The 18,285-nt window shown below is 49.5% G+C and overlaps 1 protein-coding gene across 1 annotated transcript in view; it reads left to right on the forward strand.

The window, feature by feature from the left end:
* The window catches only part of RNF165 (ring finger protein 165), a 116,972-nt gene that overhangs the window by 76,351 nt on the left and 22,336 nt on the right, over positions 1 to 18,285 (forward strand). Inside the window, exons 2-3 of the mRNA XM_024984469.2 lie at positions 15,100 to 15,415; positions 17,013 to 17,123. Of these exons, the coding sequence (XP_024840237.1) occupies positions 15,100 to 15,415; positions 17,013 to 17,123 (427 nt within the window). The remainder of the gene's footprint in view (positions 1 to 15,099; positions 15,416 to 17,012; positions 17,124 to 18,285) is intronic.

The raw sequence follows: 18,285 nt of genomic DNA on the forward strand, positions 1-18,285 counted from the left end.
GGGCTTGGTCACATGGGAGGGACAGGGCTCTGAATGAGAATGGAAACAGCAAGATCTTTTGCCGCCCAGGCTCAGAACTGTCATGATGTCACTTCCCCTGTGTTCTATTGGCTAAAGTCAGTCATACGGTGAAGCTCAGATTTAAGAGGTAGGGAACTAGAGGTAGGGAACTTCTTGGTGGGTGGGGCTGCAGAGTCACCTTGCAAGAGGTGTGCATACCAGGAGGGAAGGATTGGGGCCACTTTAGCAAACTGTTAACACTCTATCCTTCTAGTTGCTCAGGACAGAAGATCTGGAACCCTTGTCTTCTGTCTCTCACACTTCATGTCCAATCCATCAGCAGATCTGGTCACCACCGTTGACATATGTTTCGGAGCTGACTACCTCTTATCTCTCTGCCCCACTCCCACCCTGGTCCAAGGAACAACCGTATCTTTCTTGGTCTCTCCTTCTGCCCTTTTGTCCCTGTAGCCTGTTCTCAATATGGCAATCAGAGGGAGTCACAGTTTGTCATTTTTCTGCTCAGACACCTGCCTTTGACTTCTCACTAAGAGTAAAAGCTAATCTCACTCAGAGTAAAAGCCAGTATCCTATAATGGACAACAGGGTCCTGCACAGTCTCAACATTTATTGAGCCCCCGATATTTATCTTACCTAAACTCTTACCATTCCCCCTTGTCCCCCATCTCATTCTGCTTCTTATTCTCACACTGGCCTCCTGCTATTCCTCAGTGCCAGGCTCACACTCATCACAGGGCCTTTGCACGTGCAGTTCTGTCTCCCTGGAAAACTCTTCTCCTGACATCTTCATGCTTTTTCAGCTCTTTACATAAAAGTCACCTCAGTGAAGGTTTGAAAAATTAACTCCCCTTCTTGTCTTCCTTCCCTGTTTGTTTTCTTCATAGCTTTTATCATCATTGATAAATGACACTTTTTCTGATGTACCTACTTACTGTCTAGACCAGTAATGTCCACTATAATGTAAGAAAAATACAAATTAATGTTTTCTAACAGCTACATTTTAAAAAGTATGGAATTTATTTTTAATATATACATTATTTAATTCATTATATCCAAAATTTTTTATTTCAACATAAAAGCAAATTGCCAAGTTTCTAAATTTGTTACAAAGTTTTGTTGGTACAATACCTTTGAAGTCTGGTGCTGCAGACTTATTTTACACTGACAGCCTTTATCAATTTAGAGTAGCCAGTTTCACATGCTAAACAGTCACACACAGTCACACTGGTGACCACACAGGACAGCACAGGACTAGATTATAGTTCCACGAGGGCACATGTTTTTGACTGTTATTCACGGCTGCGTCCCAACGTTAGAACAGTTCCTGGCAAGTAATAGGCATTCAGTAAATATCTAGTGAGTGGATAAGCCAAGTTTAAAGTCAAATGCAATTGGCCAATCAAATGCATGTGGCCAGACAGCAAAGAGCTGTCGCTGGCTGTCTCCATCCTCAGAACCACTGGGGCAGAGCTGTGAGGGAGATAAAGTCAGGTTTTCTTTCCCAGCCTTGCCACCTCACTTGGCCTCTCAATGATTTTTCCATTCATTCTGGACAGACAGAAAGTCTTGCAGGTTCATCCACACAGAACAGTAAGGACTTAATGTGCAACCCTCTTGGGAATGTTTGCATCTTAAAAGTGGGAGTGAGTGATGCTTAATTCAAAGCAATGACTCCCTCCTGGAGAATTGTTGGCTCCAGTGGGAATGCTATTACTGACATTCCTTGAGTGTCCCTGGTGTCCTGGAGTTCACCCCAGGAGCCAGGAGGCCACTAGAGACCATGCTTGGGGCTTGATGGGGAGAGAGAGGACTTTGAAGACGTAGGTTTTCCTTGAGCTTGTTCTCTGCACCAGGCTGGTGGAGGGTGAGCGCGCCTGTCCTCTGTAAGGCACGTTCACAGGTGGCGCCTTATGGTCACCCTGCCAGGCACTCATTTTGCTAATCAGAATCTCAGTGCAGAGCTAAGAAGTGGAGTGACTCAGCTGCTGTCCCGTGCACAGTCTTGGCCTCTGGGGGCTCTTGATCCCGTTGGGGTGACTTGATCAAAGGGACATTGGCCAGAGATGATAACTATGAAGGATACCAGGTGATGAGCGGATAGACATGGGCACAGCTGGACATGGCCTGCCTAGGGGGTGCCCATCGTGCTGGTGGAGGCAGGAGCCATGGCAGGCCAAACCAGGGGCCCCAGGGGGCCTACAAAGTCCCTGAGGTGACCTGAGATGGGCCTTTGCTGGTTGAGGCATCACCTGCTGGTTTTGAGGCGGTGACAGCACCGTCTCCCTTCTGTCCTCCTCTCTCTTCCCTCTCCCTTCAGACATGCCCCTTCCTCTTTTCTCCTACAGCCAGTCTCCTGCCTTCCCTTCTCAGCTCTCCTGGATTTTAACCAACACCCTCCCTCCCTCCTTCCTCTCTTTCTTTACTCGCCTCCCCTCCCCCAACCCCACCCCTCTACACACACATCCCAGGGTGCCAGACTGACATGCCCATGGGTAGAACCAGTTGGGAGTGTAATTTAATTGCTTCTGACTCCCTCGGAATTTAATTTCAGGGTGAGCCTGGGCTCTCCCCACCTTTCCCATGCCAAGACTCACTGGCTGCTCTCTGAAATTCCATCATTAGGACTTCATGATATGATCTTGCTAAAACATAAGCACTCCTGAGAAAAGCCATCATTGCCCGTCACAGTGTCCGTCACAGTGCCCGTCACAGTGAGTGGGCCCTGAGAGGCAGTCTGGGAACAGGGCAGAGGTGGTGCAGGGGGACAGAGTCAGAAGGAACAGGATTCTCCTGGGGGAAAAAGAAGGCCAAGGAATGAAGTTAATCTCAGTCCTGCCCGAAGTATTCATAGGGCCAGGCCTTTATGTGGGTGTCACGCGGAAGGCCCATCTAGTCAAGGCTATGGTTTTTCCTGTGGTCACATATGGATGTGAGAGCTGGACTATAAAGAAAGCTGAGCGCCGAAGAATTGATGCTTTTGAACTGTGGTGTTGGAGAAGACTCCTGAGAGTCCCTTGGACTGCAAGGAGATCCAACCAGTCCATCCTAAAAGAGATCAGTCCTGAATATTCATTGGAAGGACTGATGTTGAAGCTGAAAGTCTAATACTTTGGCCACCTGATGCGAAGAGCAGACTCATTTGAAAAGACCCTGACACTGGGAAAGGTGGAACATGGGAGGAGAAGGGGACGACGGAGGATAAGGTGGTTGGATGGCATCACTGATTCAATGGACTTGAGTTTGAGTAAACTCTGGGAGTTGGTGATGGACAGGAAGGCCTAGTGTGCTGCAGTCCATGGGGTCGCAAAGAGTTGGACATTACTGAGCAACTGAAGTGAAGTGAACTGAACTGAACGTGTATTCTGCAGATCTCAAGAGAGTCCCAAGTGAAGCGGCTTTCGGAACTTGCTCTGTTTTGGGCACCAGGAAATGCTCATGTGAGGTGGGCCCAGAAGTTGCCCTGGCACTCCTCGAAAGTTCTTGGGGCTTGGATTTTTTTTTTTAATTTACTTGCATATTTATCAAGAACATTAGACAAGTATGGCCTAGAAGGAACTATATACGGTTTATAAGACAGTTAACCAATGCCATCAACAGTGTAGACCCCTCCTTCCTTGGCCAGGGATGGCAGGAGGCTTTCTGTTCTAGGTCTGAAACTGTATCTTCTTCTGGGTTAGTTGGTTGTGATTCACACTGACCACCAGGTGTGCTGGGCCACCTCAGTCCATGGTGACTGGTAACTGGGTCCCTAGACTCATTGAAAGAATTCCCAATCCTCCTGTCTGCAGCATCTCCCAGATCAGTCTTTCTATATTTACATCTTACCTCCTTGAGTTGCATTTATTCCTCTGCCACCATGGAAAACTCCCAAGCACTGAAATGCTGGGAGGTGGCTGTTTTGCACACTTCCCAAGGTTTTTAGCAAGATGTTATTGCCTACATGTTCATTTTTCTCCCTCCCTTCCTTCCTTTTTTCCTTCTGTGAATTCTTACTACATGTCAAGGTCTGTGCCATGCACTAGGAATACAGGTGCATGAAATGGAGCTTGGTCCTTTCCCCAGGGAGTGAGGTCTCCTAACCATAGGTAGCCTCTACAAAATGCCCTTTTATGACTCTGGTGGGAATATTTTTATAGTGCTCATCGGCGTTAGACAAAAAAAAAAAAAAAAGGCATCTTCTGGGATGGATGATGCCTGGAGAACTGTCTTCTGTAAGTGCATCCTGTCTCTAGCCGACCTCGCACTCCTGGGCTCCCTTCCCTTACTCCTGGTCTGTGACCACAACTGGAGCACAGATCCTTTGCTGTTTCCCGGAAGTTTGCTGTTTAATTATCTCATGCCCATGGGCAAGCAGGTTTCCTTAGGATGGAAAGTTCCCTCCCACCAGTGCTTCGAGAGCCAGGAATTCAGTTCCTTGGAAGAAGCTGAGCTTTTCATTAGAGATCAAAGCCTGGCCCTGGGGAAGCATTCACAAAGTTGCTCTTGGCGGTAAAGAATCCCTCTGGGCATATCATTTCCTTTCTAAGCCCTGTTTGTTCCCGTTGGTCAAAAAAACCAAACTATGCCGAGGAAGGAAAGCAGACCAAGAAGCTGAGCCAGGGAATATTCTTTCGATCAAGCAACTAGATCCAAAGAGGTTAATTCAGTTTACCTGGAGTAAGTAAGGAGGCCAGGAAGAACAGCCTAGGAAGCTGTTCTGGGCAGATGATCCATATTCTTCATCTCTGATTTCTCTGAAGTAGTTGTCTCACGAGGTATACCCCAACCTCCTGGTCCTGCCATTCAGACATCCCACAATTTGCACCCTCCTCCATCTTTCCAGTATCATCTCCCCAAGCATCCTGCATCTGAGAGGATCACAAAGGATGCATTACCTAGCAACGTGAAACTTGAACATGTCCCAGGATGGAGAAGTCAGTGGGGGCCATTGGGAGGCTCAGAAGATGCAGGAAACCAAAGTTCTGAGCTGTATCAGTGCAGAGGGAGGGGAGGCTCCTGGGACCATGTTGAGTAGAGGAGGGAGTCTGTCTTTGGTTGCCTGCCTGAGGCTGGCCCCTCCTCCTTGCACCTGCAGGTCTGGGCCCTGAGGACTCAGGTGTGCTCTCTGTTTGTTGCTGTGTTCCTTCCTCTTTCCCCCCCACCCAGAACAGGCTTTCTGTGCCTCCAAAGACCAATTTGGCCTACCTGTGCTCAGGCAGGGGGTAGATGCTGCGATGAGTTTGCATCATCTCCTAGTGAGCACAGAAGGGGCCCTGGAGGTGATCCAGGGCCATCTCCCTCTCCAGTGTTCACACTCCTCTGCCAGGCAGCTGCCCAGCCTCTGCATGGACATGCCCAGTGATGAGGAACTTTGGAGGACAAGTGAATTCTAAGAAATGTCTTCCTAACCTTGACCCAAATCCACCAAAAAGTGTGATTCCCTTTGCCTGAGTGTTCCCTGACCCGGAGTCGCCTCTGCGCTGCTCATGCCTGGATTCCTCAGCTGTTCCTCCTTTTGGGCAACTCAAGTCCCCTCCCAGCCCTGGTCTCCTCATCAGACTTCAGTTTAGGTGTCCGTATTAACACAAGGTCCCCAGAATTGGTGCCAGGACCCTAGAATTTCCCCCATCCCTCTTTATCAGTTAAAACTGTGAATCGTAGGGCCAAAGCTTTACATGGGAGGATTCCCAGGGACCCCTGCTAAAGCCCCGATTGCCTTCTGCCAGGAGGAGCCAATGGGCTGCAAAGACCTTGGCCTACTCCAAAAAGCTGGGTCTTGTTCTTAGGCCAGGGAAGAGGCCTGGGGCTGCTGGCCAAGGTGAACTGACTGGGCCTAAGCAATGTCAGCCACCACAGCCACTCCTCATCATCTGTCACAGCAGAGATTCAGACTGCTCCCACGGGCACCAGCTGCTGGTCCTTGTCACCTCCCAGTTACTCCCTTCGGAAGGAAAGGCTTCCTCCTGGGGGAGGCTTAGGATGGGGATGGGGAGGGGGAGGGGCAGGGAGACCACCAGCGCCTGGGCACTGCGGCTCCTGGGCACTGCGTATGGACTGGTGTGGGCACATGAAGAGCTGGTGCTTGGTGAGGGCACTCTGAAGTGCAGCACAGGGTGGAACACACCACACAGGGACTCAGAGGCCTGGACTCCAGTCCCAACTCAGCCATAACTACCTGAAAGCACTTGGAAAAGCCGTCCCCCTTTTCCAGCCTCCTCGAGATCCTCATCTTGTAGAACAAAGGCTGTGTGGTCTCTGAGCCTCATTTAACTCAAATATTCAAGGATTCCCTGCAGTTGTGTATTTCCTTGTGTGTGTGTGCGCGCGTGTGCACGCACGCATGTGTGTGTTATTTGCTCAATTGTCTCTTTGCTACCCTGTGGACTGTAGCACGCCAGGCTCCTCTGTCCATGGGATTTCCCAGGCAAGAATACTGGAGTGGGTTGCCATGCCTCCTCCAGGGGCTCTTCCAAACTCAGGGATCAAACCTGGGTCTCCTGCATTGCAGGCAGATTCTTTACTATCTGAGCCACCACGGAAGCCCTTGTATTTCCTTACTAGCTAATAAACTAATAGTGAACTTTTCTAAGATAATGAAAGTCTTTCTCTTCTTTCTTTCCTTCTCTTCTTCCCACTTCCCTGATTTTCATTCCCTGTCTCTCATTTTCTCTCCCTTCCCTCTTGTAAGTTTCGTAAATCCTTCTAAGAACAAAGGACACTTACTGTATGGTATTTGTCCTGAAATCACTCACTTTACAGCCGATTATTAGAGATAAAATTTGTGCAGAAAGGAAACGCGAAGTGTGAAAGCCAGTGCCACAAACCCAACAGGAGGTTCTATCCCAGAGTTAACATTTGCCTTGGGTGTTTAATGCTGACAGAATGCAGACCTTGGGAGGTAGGGTATGGGGTCAGGGGTCAGGCAAGTCCCCTGGGGGTCCGGGAGAGGTAAGAGAGAAGGTCACGGGGAGCAGAGAGAGAGAGAGAGAAAGGCCAGAAAGGGTGTTTGCAAGGGATGGATTGCTCAAAACTGGCTTTAGAATGACACAGCAGCCACTGGAAGATGGATTTTGAAAGTGAGCACTGGTTGACTATTGCCTCTCACCGCTTCGAGCTCACTTCTGGTGCTGGACATGGCACAGAACACACAGGCTTTTCCCAGCAGGAGGTGGGATGGCAGACCTTGTGAACTGAGTGTTGTGACTGCCCCGGGGTCCCCCACGAGTCAGAGAGAGGCTGAGCCAGAAGATGCCTGCCGTGCCCCTACCCCACAGCTGAGAAACATTAGCAAGCGTGTAGGATGGGGTGTCATCATTGTGGGTCACAGTCTGAGGCCTGGAGAGGTGGACTGTCCCTGCAGGTCTGACAGCGAGGGAAGGCACCCTGGCCCTACGACTGGGCCCCTCCACGGGGTAACTCTGCCTGGCTCTGAAAGCCTCTTCGGTACCAGAGGCCTTCCTCCTGGCTGCTTGGGGGCAGAAATCTACTTTCAAAAGACCGATTTTCTTTGCTACTTGAGAGCTTGGCTTTTCAGAGAGGAGCAGACTCTGGCTCCAGACCTGGCTTCAAGAAGCACTCAGCAGAGACAAGGGGAAGCCTCCCGGGCCTGCTGGCCAGCTGGTCTCCATCCCTCCATCCCAGGGTCTGTGGGAGGGGGCCTCTTTGACCCTCCCCTCCCCTCCGACTCTTCTGTGGGCGCTGCCTTCCTGTGCTGCCTCCATTTCTGAGGGAGAGTGAGGCGGGTCAGTGACCCGAGGACAACAGGAACCTGGGGCCCTAGAACTGGCCTCGGGAGGGGGGGATGCCAGCTTCCCTGGAGACCCAGGAGGGTTTGGTTCCATCCTTTTCTCCCAGGGTCCTTCACCCATCCACGAGAGAAGTGGGGGACGTTTGGCCTGGCTGGCCGGGGGCCTGTGGCCTCATCCCCGAGGTCTCCACCGGCAGGAGGCGGTTATCCCCGGAGCCATGGGGTGGGCAGTGGGCCCCTCTGGTGGCTGTCTCCACACTGCTTGCTCCTTCCCTTCCTTCTTGGTCTGAGGATTTGAAGACAGTGCCCCGCAGCTCTGGGGTCTGGAGGCTGAAAGCCCCTTTTCCTTGAGATCAAGCTGGTGCAGGTGAGAATTCAGCTAGAACATCCCTCCAGCGCAGGACGCTGCCTGCTCTGGAGAAGCCCGGCTGGCCACACTGCTTTGCTGTCTCCACTGCTGTCCCTGGCTTCCTGACTTCTCAGCCTGGCTCCTCTCAGCTCCCAATCAGCCTCCTCTGCCCCCTTGCCCCTGTTCCATTGTCCCCAGGAAACCGGGCCTGGCCCAGAGGATGCTCTGGGTGTCGGGCCTTGTTTCTGCCCTGCTCTCCTCCTTGGAAGGGCCTCTTACTTTATCAAGCTTCCTGATTCCCGGGCTCCACCCTCCTCGCTGCCTTTCAGTAAAGGCCTCAGCTCAAGTCTCCGCTCTGTCACTTACCAGATGAGTGTCAATGAACCTTCCAGAGATGTGAGAGCTCCGTCACTGTCTTCTCCACCCACCTGGCCCACAGCCCGTGGCCCTAACATCCTCCGCTTCTCCTTCACCTTCCCCTCCCCATGGGGCTTGTCCTCTGATCCACGCACTCTCCAGCTGCCAGCCTTTTTGGCTCCCCGCCCACGAGGCACGGATCAAACACCAGCTCTTGTGGGGTGCCTGTGTGTGCCAGGTGGCCACTGGGCAAGGCCCGCATGGTGGCCTGCCCATCCCAGCCTCGCCCTGGGGAACACCCCTGCTTGAAGGTGCTCCCAGCTAGCTCTCAGAGGGACCCGAGAGCACCAGTTTCCAGAATTCTACGATGCACATGTTTCTTTTCACATTTCTGAAACTACTGTGTGTCTTATACTTTGCTGTGTTCCTTTAATGTGGTACTTAAAAAAAAATGTAACCCCTCTTTTTTCCCCGACTCCCTAATCATGTTATTTCATTCACGATGAATCTTCCAACTGCTGTCATTTCAGCCCTGGGGAAATAAGATAAATGGACAGTATAGTCAAGGACATCTGGAGATTATTTCTTTAACCCAAAGGAGTAACTCTAATGGGAAAAATTGCAGGTTGTCTATTGATGGGGGCATTGTGGGATGTAAGAGTTATTCAGATGTCACTGATCGTTGGCTTGCCAGGGGCCCAAATTGTGTACCCTAAGAACTTCACTCCTCTGCTCTTAGAGCCCACATACAGCAGCTGCTATCTGCTGCTTTCATAGACGGTACAGGACACAGGCTGGGGAGAGGCTGGGGCCCCAGAATGGGTGTCTCCTGCCTTTATCTACTTTCTGAGTAGGGCGGCTGTGATTGAGAGCCCTCTGGGGATGGAGGTGAAAGGGGAGAGGGGCACAGAGTCCCAGAACAGAGGTCAAAGGACTTGTGCATGTAGAAATTGCCTGAAACAATCCGGGACCTATATACTTTGGTTCACTTTTGCTGTCCATCCAGGAGAGAAGGCAGCCGTGTTCACTGCCCAGCACATCGGAAACCTCTCCAGGCTGGGGTGGTGGCCTGTCTTCTTCCTAAGGGGCCTCCACAGGAATCTGAAAAGCTCCCCACCTCGCAGGGTGGGCACCCTCATGGCAGGAGGGGACTGTGGGAGGAAGGCAGCTGCTGTTCCCCGTGATGGGAGAGACTCCACCAGTGCCTGAGGTGGAGGATGCCAGCCCACTCAGCCTGACCATCCCCCAGGCGCTGCAGCTTTAAGACCGAGAGCTCACCCCAGCCCTATTGGCCACCTTCCTTCCCTCTCAATTTCATATCAGTTTGCCTTCAACTGGCCTCAGCACGGCAGTCCCTCCAGCAGTCAGTCAACCAGCTATTCACTGAGCACCAGCTCCAGGGAGGCGTGTCGGGATCCAGAAACAGTGAGACACGAAGCTTGGCCAGCTGGGGTTGGCAGGCATGAAGTCACAGCCCAAGGTAGCTACTGCCAGGTGCCAAGGAAGTGGTAGCGACAGGGCCTTCTATAGGAACACAGAGGAGGAAGGTGTCCCCGGGGGCTGGTGGGCACTAGAGGCATTTTCTGAGTTGTCGTGATATGACCTTTAAAGGTGGGGAAGGCAGCCACCAGCGTGATCAGTGGCCCCGGAGTGGGAATGTGGATGTCTGGAGATTCGAGTGGTCCAGTGTGGATGATGGTGGAGGGTTTGGTGGGGGTGGTGGGGATCAGGAGGATGGAGCTGGACAATCAGGTTAAGGTGTGTGAATCTCACCAGCAAGCCAGGGGGGCCAGACACGTTAGCAAACTTGGCTAAAATGCTTTGCTCTGTGTGTGGAGCTGGTCTTTAGAGCTGCACTGTCCAACATGGAAGCTGCTAACTGCAAGCGGTCAAGATGTACTGCGTTAGGTGTACACTGGATTTTGAAGACTTAGTATGAAAAAAAATGTAAAATATCCCAATACTTTAAAAAAAGTAATTTCATTTATTTACTTAGGCTGTGCTGGGTCTTCACTGCAATATGCGGAGAGCACATGGGCTTCAGAAGTTGTGAAGCACAGGCTTAGCTGCCCTGCATGTGGAATCTTCCCGGACCAGGGTCCGAACCCATGTCTCCTGCATTTGCGGGTAGATTCTTAACCACTGGGCCACCAGGAAAGTCCCTCAATAAATGTTTATATTGAGTATATGTTGAAATAGTAACATTTTGGATATACTGAGTTATACAACATATATTATTAAAATTACATTCACCTGTCTCTTTTGACTTCTTTAAAGGTGGATACTAGAAAGTCTATGGTTACATATATGGCTTACGTTGTAACTGAACAGACAGTGGTGGATTGGAGTCTTCACAATATTCTTTGTTTTTGTCACCCCATTCCTTTCCTCCTCAGTCCTGGCTGTCTTTCACTTCGTTAGTTTCGACAGCTCTCCATTCCTCTCTTGCCCTCTTTCCTTTAGTCGCGCGGGCCTTCTCCTCCATTTTTTACAGTTGTGTTGATGATAGATGGTGGTGAGGGAGAAGGAGGAAGCCAGAGCCAGCTTGCTCAGGCCACAGCCCTGGACTCCTGGAAGCCAGAATTCACCAGGCAGGGAGGCCTACTGATCTGTAATGCTTGTGGGAGTTAAGCTTCCAGATAATTCTTTTCTGGCTTACTTTCAGTGAGCCAGAAATACATTTTAGTTCCATTTTGTTTTAAAAATATTTATTAAAAAATTTGTTTAAAAACCTATCAGTGACATGCATGTCATTTACAAAGACAATAACTCCAGTACAAGACACATTTAGTAAAACAGGGATTGTCTGCCCTTCACCCTCCCCACCCCAGCCCCACCACTAGAATCTCAACACTCCCAGATCTTCTTTAAGTATTTACTTCCTGAAATACATAAATTACCAAGTAAATTTCTAAATAAATTCTTATAAATATAAATTCTAAATAAATGCTATTTGTTGATTTTTCAATTTTGACATTGTCAGTTTTCTTCTTATTATGGAATAAATGTCCTTTTCTGTTCTAAAATAGTTTATTAATGCTTATTGCATTATTAATATATAGAGATTGTTCACTGCTGAACCAAGTAGTACATAATAATTACACTTTCTGAACAATATTTTTCCTTCCCAGAGGTAATAATTGTCTGCTTTCTATGACAGTTTTATAAATTCTTACCAAATGCTCTATAAAATTGGAAAATTTCTTCCAGTATTATTTTATTGTGGCCAAACCTAAAAGTAATCCTATATTTTTTATCTACCCCCAAGATACCTTCAGTGCACCCTCCCTCCTGCCCCCCTTGAAATGGTTGCTGGAGTTACCGTACAGCTGTGTGCTTGGGAAACACCCTCTCTTCCAGGTGTCACCCCCTATTTCTTTTCTCCTTTCTCCTGGTTTGCATCAGTACCTCTTTGAGAAAGGGTGCAGAGAAGTTTAATTTTTTTTTGCATGTTTGAAAACAGTCTTGTTCTAGTCTCATGCCTGATTAAGTTCAGCTGGACACAAATTCTAGATTGAAAATCTCCCCCTCCTCCATCTCTGCAGTACCTTGAAGGCAGTTGCTCCACTGTTTTCAAGCTTCTGACATTGCTGTTGAAAAATCTGGTGCTGTCCTGCTTCCTGACCTTCTAATGGGACTGCTGTGCCTTCTCTCTGGAAGGTGTGAATCATCTCTTTGCCCCCAGTGCTTGGGGGTTTCCTTGTGAGACGCCTCACTGTATGGGTCTCCCCATCCCCACCACATTTTGCTGGGCACTCAGAGGACCTTTTCTATCTAGAAGCTGACCTTCAGTTCTGGGAAATTTTAAAAATACTTTTTTCCAGAATTTTCTCCATTTTTTTCTCTTACTAGAAAAACTGTGGGCTCTTTTGACTGAACCCTTCAACTTTGGCATCTTTCTCCTCATCTCCTTGTTTTCTTGTTTTGCTTCCTGGGAAATTATCCAGTATCATCTTCCAACCCTTCTGCTAAATTTCAGAGTTCATCTCTTATAATTTTTAAATTCCAAGCGCTCTTTTGTCTCCTCATTGCTCCTTTTAAAGGAGCTTACAGTTGTTTCATGGACACGATATCTTATTTTTTCTGAGGATATTAATTTAAACGTTTTGAAGTTTATTGGTCTTTTTTTTCTTTTTTGGATCCCTGCATTACTTCTGTTTCTCTGAGTTTTCTTTTTTTTTTAATTTAGTATATTCTCTCTCTCTTTTCACTTTTCCTCAAGAGACTAGCCATCCTTGGCTGTCTGTTCACACTGAGGAGTAGGTCACCAAAACTTCCAGACGCTCTGTGTCTATGCGTGGACCTTTCAACTTGTGGCTTTATTATGCAGTGGCCAGCTGAGGACTCTGCCATTTTATTAGGTACTTCCAACCAAAATCCCATGGATGGAGGAGCCTGGTAGGCTGCAGTCCATGGGGTCGCTAGGAGTCGGACACAACTGAACGACTTCACTTTCACTTTTCACTTTCCTGCATTGGAGAAGGAAATGGCAACCCACTCCAGTGTTCTTGCCTGGAGAATCCCAGGGACTGGGGAGCCTGGTGGGCTGCCGTCTCTGGGGTCACACTGAGTCGGACACGACTGAAGCGACTTAGCAGGAACTTAGCAGCCCAACCAGAAGGATCTGTCAAGCTCTTCCTGGGGCCAGTTTCCAGCCTGGAGCCGTGGGGTGTGGGGGGGAGTAGAAGGGCACACGAGGGCAGCATGCACGGAACCAAGTGCCAGAAGGGAACAGAGGTTTCCAAAGTTGCATGTGTAGACTTTCACTTAACCCCCTGTCGGAGTGCAGTGCTGCATCCCCGTCCTCCACTATTGTGGCCTTTCTGGCTCAGTTTCCCTGCAAAATGCCAGGGCGAGGGAGGGACAGTCACTGCGCTGGAAAGGGAAGAACTGTTCCTCATACAGGTTGGCAACCAGCCTCCCCATTCTCAGCACCACCATTTCTCCCGCCTTCCCAAGGAGTCACCACCTCCAACTCCACACCGTTCCACGTGTGTGGCAAGATTTATCCATTTCTCATTGGCTGCACCTTCATTGTGTGTGTGTTTAACTGCTCAGTCGTGTCCAAGTCTTTGTGACCCCACAGACTATCTGCCAGGCTTCTCTGCCCATGGGATTCTCCAGGCAAGAATACTGAGTGGACTGCCCTTTCCTTCTCCAGAGGATCTTCCAGACCCAGGGATTGAACCCTGGTCTCCTGCATTGCAGGCAGATTCTTTACCGTTTGAGCTACAGGGAAGTCCATACCTTCATTGGGGACTTTGTTTCCAATTTCTCAGCTCTGCAATTCCTCCATCTGCTTCTGTCTTCCAAAAATCTGTTGACATTTGTTTCCTGCTGATGTCACGCCTCCTGTTCTCCCTGTCCTTGTCTGTTTATTTTCTCTTTATTCCTTTGCTCTCATTTCAGTGGGGTTTGGGAAGGAACAGATATGTGTTGAACCTGCCACATTTAACAGGAAGCCTCTTTAAAGCTTCCTGAGGCGTCAAGTCTATTTCCTTCCTTATTAAAGGACTCCAGTGCTGAGAGCTGGATCTCTGCTTATGGAGAAGTTGCAAGACTTTCCCATCATCAAGGTCAATTTTATTTAGAAGGTGGTGGAGACTAGATTAAATAAAGCGTGAGCCTGGCTTATTGCTGGAAATTTTTGCTTTTAAAAAAATCACGATATTACAACAAATTAATTATACTTAAAATTTTGTGTGATTAGGTTTTTTCTTAAAATTGCGTGGAAAACAACTTGTTTTCTCAGAAATTTGGGCTCTCTGCAGGCTGGGTCCTGGCCAGCCAAGGCTTCAGACCTTGACTAGGCTGGACTATATTTTCTCGTGTGTGTGTGTGTGTTGGTTGCTCAGTTGTGTCCTACTCTTTGCAACCCCATGGACTGTAGTCCACTGGGCTCCTCTGCCCTTGGGACTTCTCAGGCAAGAATACTGGAGTGGGTATCCATTTCCTTCTTGAGGGGATCTTCCCAACCCAGGGACCAAACTTGGGTCTCCTGCATTGCAGGCTGTTCCTCTAGGCATCTATTTAAAAGGTAGTAGGATCAGTAAGCAGAAGGCAATGGCAGCCCACTCCAGTACTCTTGCCTGGAAAATCCCATGGGTGGAGGAGCCTGGTAGGCTGCAGTCCATGGGGTCCTGAAGAGTTGGACATGACTGAGCGACTTCACTTTCACTTTTCACTTTCTTACATTGGAGAAGGAAATGGCAGCCCACTCCAGTGTTCTTGCCTGGAGAATCCCGGGGATGGGGGAGCCTGGTTGGCTGCCGTCTATGGGGTCGCACAGAGTCGGACACGACTGAAGCGACTTAGCAGTAGCAGGATCAATAAAGTTGCCTGGGAGAAATTCAAGAAAGCCAAACTGTCTCCTGGGACCTTAAAATTCCTTTAACTAGTGTGTTAATTTAAAAGAGAATGCTTATCTATTTATTAAACAAAATATGCCTCCTCCCTCCAACACCTTCTGCACTGAGCCTTTACCAGGCAGCACTGATGGTCATTTGTATATAAAAATAATGACACTGTTGGGTTCTAATGAAGGTTTTGAGTTTCAGGGGCTGCAGGTTGCGGGTAGGGGGAGATGAGACCCTTGGGGAGGGTAGCAGGGCTCGTCCTCATGGGGTCTTTGTCATTGCTTCTCCAGGTGCCCCCTTTCAAAGGTCTCAGCTTCCTCACGCTACCTCCTGCCGGCACTTCCACCTGGGCCCCCCGCAGCCGCAGCAGCTCGCCCCCGACTTCCCCCTGGCCCACCCCGTGCAGTCGCAGCCGGGCCTCAGCGCCCACATGGCCCCGGCCCACCAGCACAGCGGCGCCCTGCACCAGTCGCTGACCCCGCTGCCCACCCTGCAGTTCCAGGACGTCACAGGTCCCTCCTTCCTACCTCAGGCCCTGCACCAGCAATACCTCCTGCAGCAGCAGCTCCTGGAAGCCCAGCACCGCCGGCTTGTCTCGCACCCCAGGTGTGTGCGCCACGTGGGCGAGGGGGGCGGGGCCGGGGCGGGGCCCGGGGCTCGACCCCTGGTTTCCACCCTGCCAGGCTTGGCCCGCCGTCAGTCACCAAAGGAGTCTCCCTGTAGGAGGCAGCTTTTGCTCTGGTTAGAGGCATTCATTCCGGGTAGTGAGCATGGCTTTAACCTGACACCGGTTCCCTCTGTTGCTAGTGTGTGTCCTTGTCACATGGCCCTGGTAGCTGGGCCAGGATGGTCACGGTGGACTTTTGCATAGTGTGGGAGACCAGACTAGGGGACCCCTCGCACCCTCTCAAACTTCACGGTCACCTGATTCTAACACTGGAGGTCCCTAAGGGATGCCCTGGGTCAACCCTGCCCACAAAGAGCCCATCATGTGGTTGGAGAGACCAACAGTGAAACAATTGCAAAATTAAAAGAGACAGTACTAATCAAAGGGGGCCAAGCTGACCGTGGGACCTTGGGCAAGTCACTGTACCTCTCTGAGTCTCAAGTCTTAAGAGGAGTTGTACAAGATAAGTGTTTCTCTAACATTTTTGTCTCAGGACATTTTACTCTCTTAAAAATTATTGAGGACTATAGCAAACTTTTGTTTATTATGACTATTGATACTTACCCTATTAGGAATTTAAAATGAAAATATTTAAATACTTATTAATTCATTTAAAATGACAATAACAGAGTTATATTAATGCCAATAACGTTTTTCAAAAGATAGCTATATATAATGCAGTAAAAAGAGTGATTTTTAACAATTATATATTTGCAAATCTCTTTAACGCCTGGCTCAATAGAAGATAGCTGTATTCTCAAGTCTGCTTCTGCACTCAAACTGTAGCTGAATCACATGTCATGTAGTTTCTAGAAAATTCTGTTGTTCACTTGTGAGAGAATGAGAGTGAAAAAGCAAATACATGAGAGTATTATCATGAAAATCATTTTGACCTCAGAAACGCTGTGAAAGGGTCACAGGGACTGCCAGGGGTCGTTGGAGCATACTTTGAGCACCTCTGGACATGATGATCTTTAAGGCCCTAAGTGTTCATATCTATAGAGGCTGGGGTACCTGGGACAGAAGGTAAGTATTGTAGGAGGTCAGAGGAAGGAGAGGTCACCATGATCTGGAGTGTTCTGGGAGGCCTTCCTGGAGGAGGCCTAGTCCTGGGCCCTGTAAACTGGGAAGAGTGTGGAGAAGGGTGGAGGAGAAGAAAAGAGCATGATGGCAGCAGAGGGTATGGGTGCATAGACGTGGGAGATGCTACAGGAGGCAGGTCTGTGTGTCCTGAATACAACCCACCAAGGACAGAGGGGAGTAGAAGGAGAAGGAGCAAAGGAGGTAGAGAGCCTGGGTGAGATAGCAGGCCAGCAGCAGTAAGCGGCCTTGGTGTAGTGGGCAGCCCACAGACAGCGGGAATGTCTGAGTTATGAGCTGCTGCCCAGGAAGCTTCCTTGGAGCTTGGGAAGAGGGCTGAAGGCCGCTGCTCCATATGTAGGCATGGGTGGGGGCCACCGGGGGCTCAGTGCTCTTGCAAGCTGGGCTGTCCCAGGGCTGCCCTGACGCCTGGGTCCTCCTTCCCTTCCGGTGCAGGCGGAGTCAGGAGCGCGTGTCTGTCCATCCCCACCGCCTCCACCCCAGCTTCGACTTCGGCCACCAACTACAGACACCTCAGCCCAGGTATTTGGCTGAGGGCACTGACTGGTGAGTCTTTAGGGCCCCTGGGGGAGGGAGAGAGGAGGGTGTTGCCTGATCCTTGGAGCTCCTGTTTCCTTCCATCAATGATGCAGGAGTTCTAGTTTTCAAGCCCCAGCTTTTGCCTTGTCCCCAGCCACCTTCGGAGCCAGAGGGGCCCCCAGGGCCCTAGTTCTGGCAGCAAGCTCAGGTGTGGCTAAGCACCACCATGTGCCAACCTGGGGCTCAGTTCTTGTGGTTCTGCCTGGGAGGAGCTGACAGGGATGCAACACATTTCCCAAGTCCTGGGAGTGTTGTGAACCAATAGTCCTTGGTAGGAGGGCAGATAGGAGAGTCTCAGGAGCTAGCATGATGGTCAGGGAAGGCTTCCTGGAGGAGGTGGGCCTTGAGGAGTCCAGAGAGAAGTACCAGGGCATGCCAGCCATGCAAAAGAGGCTCAGGGAGATAGAACCAGCTAGGTTGGAGGCAAGGCCTGGGGAGACTGCCTGGGGAGAGGTTCAGGGCTTGGTTGAGGGGTCTTTGTAGGCAGTGGGGCCTTGTAAAGTCTTCCCACAATCTCTTGAGCTCAGGACAGAGGTCTTTCTTGCCCTGAGATGCAGTACTGCTTGGTTTTGGGTCCTTGGTCCCACCCTACTCACAGGTTCTAGCTCAGGGAGGGCTGACCTAACCTAGGGTCAGATCCAAACACTCGAACACTTGAAAAAAAAGATGTGCAGTTCACTAAAGTACTTAGAGGTAAAGAGTATCCTGCCTGCAACTTACTTTTAAATAGTTTAGAAAAAAAATCCACGGGGAACTGTGTATGGGTATGTATAAGTAGGTGGGTATGGATAGATGAATTTGGAGAGAGAAGGAAAAAGAAATTCAGTGAAGTAGTAAAACTTTAACATTTGGGGAATCTGAATGAAGGATAACCAGGAATTTTTTGGTGCTGTTCTTGCAACTTTGAGGTTAAAAAAATATTTTTTCTTTAAAAGAATGTAAAAACAAAAAAACCTCAACGAAAGGGAATGGACTATTTATAAAACAGACATACAGTAGTGTCATTACTCAGCCATTTAATCTGTCTAACTTTCATGGGCAAAGGTTGCTTTGGAAACGTGACCAGGACTGGACACCCAGGAACGGTTCTGAGGGGCAGTTCTGGTTGATTGGAAATTAAATGTGCCTT

The sequence above is a fragment of the Bos taurus genome, chromosome 24 (genome assembly GCF_002263795.3).
Source record: "Bos taurus isolate L1 Dominette 01449 registration number 42190680 breed Hereford chromosome 24, ARS-UCD2.0, whole genome shotgun sequence".
Classification (NCBI taxonomy): Eukaryota; Metazoa; Chordata; class Mammalia; order Artiodactyla; family Bovidae; genus Bos; species Bos taurus.